This window comes from Halyomorpha halys, unplaced genomic scaffold (assembly GCF_000696795.3).
Source record: "Halyomorpha halys isolate HHAL.00 unplaced genomic scaffold, Hhal_1.1 Scaffold128.1, whole genome shotgun sequence".
NCBI lineage: Eukaryota > Metazoa > Arthropoda > Insecta > Hemiptera > Pentatomidae > Halyomorpha > Halyomorpha halys.
Window position 1 is genome coordinate 907238 of NW_027110898.1, and position 9485 is coordinate 916722.

A 9485-nucleotide genomic window follows, 5' to 3' on the forward strand; every position below is an offset into this window, starting at 1 on the left:
CTTTAGTTTCAACCACACACCCTTCCTCAAATATCATTTTATCCCCACCTTCATACGAGACCTAAATATACCCTCACGTCAGATATAAGAGTAATTAAGCAATAACAGAACAGAGAGTTGTTGAAGGACACTTTAGGAAACAAGTTGTGTATAGCTTGTAGATAGTAGTTGCACATAACGTAATATTATGTCATTGAATCTGTATCTTCTCTATTCATATAAATAAAGGATATCTTATACAATCTTTGGCCATATCTTTGTAGTAATGAATCTGACCTTAGTTCCTAGTGGATGCTCTGATGTGCCTAAATTTTAAAAATTATTTCATTATTCTGATAGCTTGAACATTTTTATTGGGAGCTTTTTGATTTAACTTCAAAATGAAAATAATATATTTATGCAATTGTAATTATAATAAATAATGTAATTATAATTATAAAATAATTATTTATGTAATTTACTTCTTAAAATAAATTTGATGAATCCATTTATGGTAGTTTTGTCGTTATGAGATACAACGAATGCACTATATTCACTGTTGGTACGTTCTGTCGAATACCTACATGTTGCAAAATTCTGCCAGTTTCCATAAATTTTGGATGTAATGGAGTCCCTACTCTTACGTGAATTGGAACATCAGTAATATACAAATCCGTGCCAGTGATTCGTGTATGTGGAGACTTGCCTTTGTCATGCAGATGACTTTGTTATTTTACACAATTATTATAAAGGGATTCATGTGAAGACATATTTACTATTCTATATATATGCATATATAGAATTTTTTAGTAAATACTTTATTTAAAGCATAATTATTTTGAATTTTCAATTAACGGACAATTGTACATTTTTATTATCCACTTAACAATAAGACATTCGAATTTCATTATAACCGGAGGTCTTTGATGTTGGGGCAAGGCGCCGTTGGAATGGTCGGTTGCCCGGGATGGAATTGATATGGAAAATTCCAATCATCGCATCTCATCAGGCGTCTGTAGCAGGCTCAAAGAGGAATCATAGCCGATCGATGTCTGCAATTTATATCCTTCCGATCCATTCGGACCCCTTGTTGTTAATAATGGCAATCTTCTCTTGTGTTGGATTGATAAATATTTCTGTGTGGTTTTGTTGGCAAGTTCAAGTGTTCATTCAACATGTCTGGAATTTAAATTTATCAGATGATTTGTCTTGCGATCGATTATAAATAAAAACATTTAGTACTGCGAGTTGTGCCAAACAGCAAGAGGAGAAAATGATTAGTTTTTATTTTTACCATAGAAAAGCTATCATAATCTCTAATTTGCTCTTTAAACTTCGAAGCGTGGTTATCTTATGGTTTGGTACTGACAAAATAGTGTTGGCCTTGATACCAACTCCCCTCGTTAAATTTTCAATGGACTTCTGAAATCTACATCCATCCTATTGTTTGTCGAGCCATTAATAATAAATGAATTATATGGGAAGAAGATAGTTGACCGTATGAAGTAGATTGTAGGAAGATAGTTTGAGTAGGTGTCAATAACAGGTATCAAAATAGTTTAAGTTTTAAACCATAAAACTTTTCATGGTTAACCAAGGTTTCACCCCACTTTGCAGTGCTTCGTCAAGGCTAGATGAAAAAAAAAAACAAGATACAAAATTTTAGAATTAACAAAACATTTCAATAAAATTTGTATGTATTTCAAAGTATAAACTTTATTAAACAAAGAATTAAAAATAACAATTGTAAGAAGTATATCTATGTATGTGGACTGGAAACAGGTGTGGTTATATTTATTAGTAGCCTGTTTAAAATCCGTCTACATGTACATACTTCCTTATATTGGTATTTTTAATCCTTTTCTTATATAGTTTGTAAACATAACAATTGTTTTGAAATGTTTTCTTAATTCTAAAATGTTTGTATCTTGTTTTGTTTTTTAATTTAGCCCTGACGAATTCTTGCAAGTGGTGCGAAACGTTGATTAACAATAAATAGTTTTCTTTTACTAATTTGATATCTTTCTTGATCGCCATTCGGACTGTCTTTCTAAAGTAAATAAATTATATCTTATAAATAAATTAATCTATGGTTAGGAACAGTTTAGAACTACAAAGCTAAGAATTTTCCAAATCTTATAATTTAGAATTACTTCAGAAATTAAATTATCCCATTGTTTTTTATATAAGTAATTCTAATAGAAATAACTAAAGCATGTTATCTAAGAAGGATTTGCCTATATTAATGAATAAATGTACTTCGTGATAATGCGAATTGAAAATCTATTAGAGTTCTATCAGTGGATAAATTCTCTGCATGTTTGTATCATGCCATTATATAACTAATGGCAAATTTACTGGATGTATATAGGTGTAAATAACAATAAATAAATTATTTTTAAATAATCTAAACTGTATCGTAAAACAAAAATAAAATCACCAATTAGTTCGTTTCATTTTCATTAGCGTTTTGCTACAATTACGATAAATTCTGTAGGAAATCCTGCCGGTAAATGAGGCAACCTAAAGCTCTCGTAAAATGGAGGACAGTGGGAGTGGATGTTCAGCAATTAAATAAGAGTGGTTAATCGGCTTGGATTCTGATTGCACGAAAACACAAGCGAGTAATTAACTCTTAAATAAACAAAATGTCTACAATTCCAGCTGGAACAGTAGAGAAAACTAATGATCCTAATTTTACTTTATTTAGAATTAAAATTAGTTATGCGATTTATATGTTATAAAATATCACAATCATAATGAAAACAATACGAATATAATGCTTTATTTTCTTATTAATAAAATATCTTTTTAAAGTTATATCTTCTACTGGAGGATTTTCAAATCTAATTAGAACTTATGAATGAAAAACACTCTTCCTTGTATCAACTATTTATTTTATACCATAAATAAACAATAACAACGTTTCTGCGTTGTCACCCCATCTTCAGATATCCCCTGTTTATAAATCCTCATTTAGAATATGTCTGTTTTTTAATTATTTAAAGAAATTTTATATTTGTGAAAATAATATGTTACTATTAGCAATACAAGATTAATAAGGAGAGAACGCAATGTAATTATAGACAGATGTTTAATAAGGTAATTGTTTAAAAAAAATTTTAATAAGAAATTAAGACTGGAAACTGCACGTCAATTTCGACTATTACAGTACTTACAAGACGAACGGTCTAAACTTCTAACACATTACAAAAGACTGATCTACATGACTTTCATAAGGCCAATCTGGACATTTGGAGTTGAACTTTGGGGCTCCACTAAACCTTCGAATTCCTCTCGTATCCACTCCTTACAATCCAAAATCCTGAATGCCCCTTACTTTGTCACAAATAAAGTCATACATAAAGACCTTAATGTTCCCTATGTAACCGATCTAGCCCGAAGCAGATACCCCTATTGTCAGGAATGAAAGAGGATGCAAGGTTAGAAACTAGAGGGTTTGAGTGGTTAGGGAGTTTATAATGGAAGAAAATCCCTAACCACTCAAACCCCCTAGTTTCTAACCTTGCATCCTCTTCCATTCCTGACAATCCTCCGAGGCGCCTTAAAAGAAAATGGCCACGAGACCTACTAATGTAAAATGTCATTAGAGTGCTACCAATGGGTCTCTACACGCCTGTAACACTCCATTTTAACTAAGATTTATTTATTGAATTTATTATATAATATGCAGTCGTAAATTTCAATAAAGATGTTTTTAAAAGAAATTAGAAATTGTGATATATTGTAATTGTTGTTTGCTGGTATGTATTTGAAAATTTGTTTTAGATATCTGAAGATGGGATGGCAACGCCGAAACGTTGTAGTTAGAGATCAAACTCATGTTTAGGGGTTTATTAGATAAATGGAAATACAGAATCATATTTAAGTTATTCTGATTAATTTTTTTTTAAATTTATTTGTTTTCTACTATGAGTTTTCTTCTTAACATTAAGGTCATTTATTTTAAAGTCTTGTGGAAAATAATTTTTATCGAAAAAGAAAATCACATGAAATTTTTTTTTTGGCTCCTGGATTTTATGATGTTTAGTGGTTTTCAGATTACTGATTTTCTATATATTCTTTAAAAAAAAAAATTGCATTGGTATTTCAAGTTGCTTCATGAACTCTTAACAGAATCATATTTTGATAATAATATTTAATGCAATTTTTAAAACCTTAGTGCTCTATATGAATAATTTAAAATTGGGTATATACCCATTTGCAAAGCGAAGAGATAGTGCAATAGAGTTCTAACTAGAAGTGATAGTGGCTCTTAATCTACATTAGCTTGCAAACCTCAGACCCGTACCACGAAATAAATTAGGTCATATCTTCCAAACATAAACAAAGGGTTCGAATTGATTGCGTTTTTTGAACTATTTATATATGTATTTGAAATTAGAATATCTTTTTCTTTATTTCCTTTCGTTTTTCCGGATCAGAATTTCAATATTTTATTTAATTTTGAGAAAAAGATCAGTTAAGCTTTTGAAACATCTTTTTTGAATTGTTTTTGATTTATTCCTTTCTTTTCAGATAAAAGTGATGGCCAAGGAAAGGTATAATTACACCTTCGGACCAGATCCTGTTTCAACATTCGTGACTGCGTTCTACGACGCGGTACTCTTGTACGCCCTTGCTCTGAACGAAACTCTCACAAGTGGTGGCAACCAGTCGGACGGTTTCGCTTTGACGAAGAGGATGTGGAACCGAAAGTTTGAAGGTAAAAATCTTTATCCAGTTACTCCATTATTATTCAGTAGAACATTGGATAAGTTGTCTCAATTTCGTTAGTAAAAAAGATGGTTACTAGACAGGACGTCTGTTTGATAAAATAATTACGAAATTTTAGATCTTCCATTTGGGTTTTAACTTATAATAAATTCAAAACGGTGGATCCGTCGAATGAGTACCTACATATCCTAATGTGGAACGGTCATAGTTGCTATCCGAATCATGACAGAGTCCTATACTACCTAACCATAGTTGGGGGTCAAAATTTTTCATTTTGTGGGACCACCACTCAATGATAAAAGTTAACGCCCCAGGTCGGATTCAAAACGGCACCGCCAATAGACATCAATTTGGTAAGACTGTGTCTTAACCACTGAGGTACAGGGGCCGACTATGATTATAAAATTATGTAAACGTATACTTAATTATTAGTTCGAAATTGTTATTTTAATTAGATAAGTTGATTAAAATTCCCCTAGATTATTCACATAAGGTTACGGTTTATAATAAAAAAAAAATTAAATGGATACAAAAATTTTAGCATTCTGTCAACTGTTCATACATCCAATTTTCATATTTGGATTTTTTTAAATACTATTTTTTTGGTACAATTAGTTATAATGAATTCTATAATTTATAATCAAATTTTTAATATTATTTCTATTGACAAGTTCGGCTTGTATGCAAAATTTGAAGGTTATATACCATCCCTTTAGAAATTCATACAATTACGGGCTTTTTCATATTCGTGTGCAGCCCTAAAAGAATATCACACACGTGTAAAATAAATGCAAATGTATCTCCTAGTTTTGACTAAAAAAGACAGAGATTGCTTACTTAACTCTGACATGTTTCATAAATTTAGAAAGAAAGAAGGTACAGAAAATCCTACACCTGGAGGGACTTTCAGGAATACAACGGCTCTCTTTGTATGAATAATCCACCGGGTCTGGGAACGGGTGAGTGGGTGGATTCTCATTTCTTCTTTCTTCCATTATGATGGATGGAAATAGGAGTTGGTTGTTTTAAGGGAACAATAATTTCACCATTTATCTTGGTGATAACTAATCGGAAATTGGAATAAAATGGAGTTAGTTAAAAATACATTAGTGGTGATAATGAGAATAAAATTATGAATAAACAAAACAATTACGTTAATAATCTAACCAGTTTACTAATAAATAAAACAAAAAAATGATCCATTCAAGTATTCAATGTTATCCAGAAAAAAAAAAAGTTCTGATTTCAATCTGACATTAATGTGACAAATTATATCTATTCATTCATTGACTAATGTTGAAAACATAAGGTAACTTTATGTCTAATGTTTACCATTAGATCTGATAGTTCTTAATTAAACATTTTTTATTACTATTTTCACCCAATTCAAATTTTATTTAATATAGTAATTGTCAGTGTGATTAATGGCTTATATGACTCTCTATTATTAATCATTGGACCGATGATAAAAAGTATGTCTCCTACTTTGGAATGTTAAATTCCAGTTTATTTTAGTGTTTTCCATCCATGGGTTCGTTTCATACACTTGATTTCCCAGAAAATAATGATCACTCTTACAGCGAATAGCAGAACCAATTGGAAACTGAAGCAGCTGGTTTCAGCATCTTGGCATGTTTCCAGATCTTCTCAAGCTTATTCTGCCACTAATCTAATTAGAAAAACGAACCGAGAAAAAAAATTGTTACCTGGAGTTTAAACCTATTTTTTTTTTCCAATCCATTACTTTATTTTCTGTGCATAGATTTTGACCGGTTAATTGTTTTAGAGTTTATTTACATTTATATTTCATGAATGAAAAATTTAGTAGTTTAATAGTTAAATCTACTTCTTTAAATGGAATAGCAGATTCAGTAAAGAAACTTGTACTAATAATTAATGAGGCTAAGACAAAGTAACTGAGAGTTGGAAGAGAGGTACCACGGTTTGCTTACTTTGAGGTTGGATCCTACAACTTCGAAAGGGTAAATAGCTTTGTTTATCCGGGGTCAGAGGTCAACTTTGGAAACAATATATCCCGTGAAAGAGAAAGAGAGGAAGAGAGAAAATAGTGGCTAGTGTTGCTTTGGGCGTACAAGGCAATTTAGAAATTGATTCCTTTCTAACAGGACCTAGATTAGCCTTTACAAGTACCTAGTTCGTCCACTTTTAACCAACGGGCCAGAATCCTGGAAAGAACACTAAAATGGACGAAAATTGACTTGAACTTGAGAAATCAGCGTCTGGTATGAACCAATAATGTTGAACTCGCGGTACTCCTCTTTTAATAGGTACATCAGACTGGGGCGATATCGGTGGTCTGGACACGTCTTCTGAATCGATGATGTCGAGAACCCAAGCGAATGCTAGTTGAAGAACTTCATGGGAAATTCAGAATTAGAGAGCTGCGGCAACGAATAGCGACGAATAGCGAAGAGGAAGCCCAGTCTCGGTAACGGAATGTAGCGCCATACATGTACATTGAATTTATTGCACCTCCTTACACAACACTTATATTATTTTATTGAAGGTGAATAGTTTTACATATTAGTAAAAATAATAAAATAAAAAAAAAATTATCATATAACTTTAGGTTTAGTAATATTCAGTTTTCTTTTACAAAAGAGTCAATTCATCTTTTCATAAATGTATTTTTTGATTGTTGAAATTTATTGCAGTATTTACTTTAATAAAACCAAATGAAGGTGAAGTTTAAAACATCTTGTAAAGACGTTGGAAATTTTTGCAGTGACGACCTAGCTATTATTATCGACTTCAGGATCAAGATTTGTTTATTAAAGTTTTGTTGGACCGACTTAAGTGAGAGTTCTATATCTACGGATAATAGGTTTTCAGGTTCAGCAAGTGCATAAAGAATTATATTTATTTCCCCGAAGGTTCTTGGAGGAAACCTCCGAGTGCCTATATAAATTCATTAATATATAAAACTAACGATCAGAATGAAATAAACTGTTAAAATAAGGTGGTAGTGGGGTGGAATTGGGGAAGAGTAACTGCGCAAATAAAGGTGAACAACCGATTCTATTATATAGAGTCAGGGGTTTGCTGGTGCACAGATAAACGGCTTAGCTTCAGATTAACAAAGTGTTTGTTATTATTTACGGCTTACATGTAGGTAACTTATATAAATTAATTCAGAATCATTAATTGCGGATAATTCTTATTTCAAATTTATTTTTATAGGAATTACTGGAGAGGTCAATGTTGACAGCAATGGCGACAGAATCACTGATTACTCCCTCCTGGATATGGATCCGGAATCTGGAAAATTCAGGGTGAGTGTAATTAAATATATATCTAATTAAGATTAAAAAATGGGCTAGTCGTATTGTTATCCGTATGGATCGATATAAATTAAATCTTATTCCACATGTTCCAGGATTATGTATAAATATAACTCCACCTGTTCTGATACTAATAAAATACATGTATTTGTTTCCGTTTTGAACCACAGTAAGATGATCGCGTTTAATTAGTTTACATAGTCCCGAACTAAGTCTAGCTCTGGTTCAAATGTTGATAATCATATTTATGAAAAATTTTGTAACATAAGATACCATTCCATGAAAAAAAAAAAGTAGCAAACAGTAAAAATATCTGCACATAATCTGTTCCAAATGTAAAACTGTGTGTAATATGTCTACAGAATCATGCCATGTCGCATCTCTGAAGAAACAATTGTGTAAATGCATCTCTTGAAATGGGTTATTGCATCTAAAACACTGTTTGATAGTTATTCAATGTGAATATATGCATCTTAACAGAAAATATAAACGTTGGTTCAGTTTTTTATACAATTTATACAGTATGTTTCGCAAGACTTTTTTTTGGAAAACTTTAATGTAATGTACGTTCTCAATGTTTCATGATTTCACAATTGCCTACAAAAGTACGCTCTTACTATTACTATTTTTTTTTCTTTCCATTTTATATTTTTTATTCAATACCAGATCGGCTGGGTGGGCCGTATATGTTTTTTTATAACAGTTAGATTTTATTTGTTTAACAATAGATTTACTATTAGTTAATATAAGTTACTGGTTTTAAGAATATCAAATAATATTTCCTGGCAGTATTTCAATGAATGGTTTCCCATATTCTTCTGGTCAATGAATCATATTGAAACCAGCGCCTTCACGTTACCGTAGGGTAATTTCACCAAAGCTTTTCATTTCCCCCTTAATTTGGTCCCGGCTACCCCGCCCAACCTATTGGAATCCGAAATCGAACTGAACTGTATTGAATGAAAGACATCTCATTATTTTTATTCAAACTGGTTTACTACCACATTCTAAATTTATTGATCAGTGCATGAATGGAAATCTAAAACGACATCATCATGACTAGAGATATGCTTTAAAGTCCTTTTATTAATAGTACTTATTTAAAATTAGTTAAAGTTAATAATTATAGAAATATTAATTTTACAACGAATTTTTATTTTTTAATGTTCTTACAATTGAAAGTACATGTTGTACGTTATTTCCAGAGAAGCACCTAGTGGATTTCTTAGATTTTTATAATACTTAATCCTCTATCCTTTATTCCATTACTTCAATTATATTTTTAGCCATTAATTTGTTAGAACAAAAACTGCAGACAAAATAGTGTGGAATTCAGCTGGTCTGTTGCGCGATGTCATTCTCCATTTAGCAGACCTTTTAGCAGACTCTCAACTTTATTAAATATTATATCAGTTTAATATGCTTAAAGAAGGAAATATTTCTCCATTTAACATGTTAAACTAAAGA

General features: G+C 31.2%; 1 protein-coding gene across 6 annotated transcripts in view; it reads left to right on the forward strand.

The window, feature by feature from the left end:
* Positions 1-9485, forward strand: part of LOC106678192 (atrial natriuretic peptide receptor 1) — a 1188520-nt gene that overhangs the window by 765843 nt on the left and 413192 nt on the right. For all 6 annotated transcript variants that reach the window (XM_067048967.1, XM_067048969.1, XM_067048970.1 and 3 more), the window contains 2 exons: positions 4519-4705; positions 7918-8009. In XM_067048967.1, coding sequence (XP_066905068.1) covers positions 4519-4705; positions 7918-8009 — 279 coding nt within the window. The remainder of the gene's footprint in view (positions 1-4518; positions 4706-7917; positions 8010-9485) is intronic.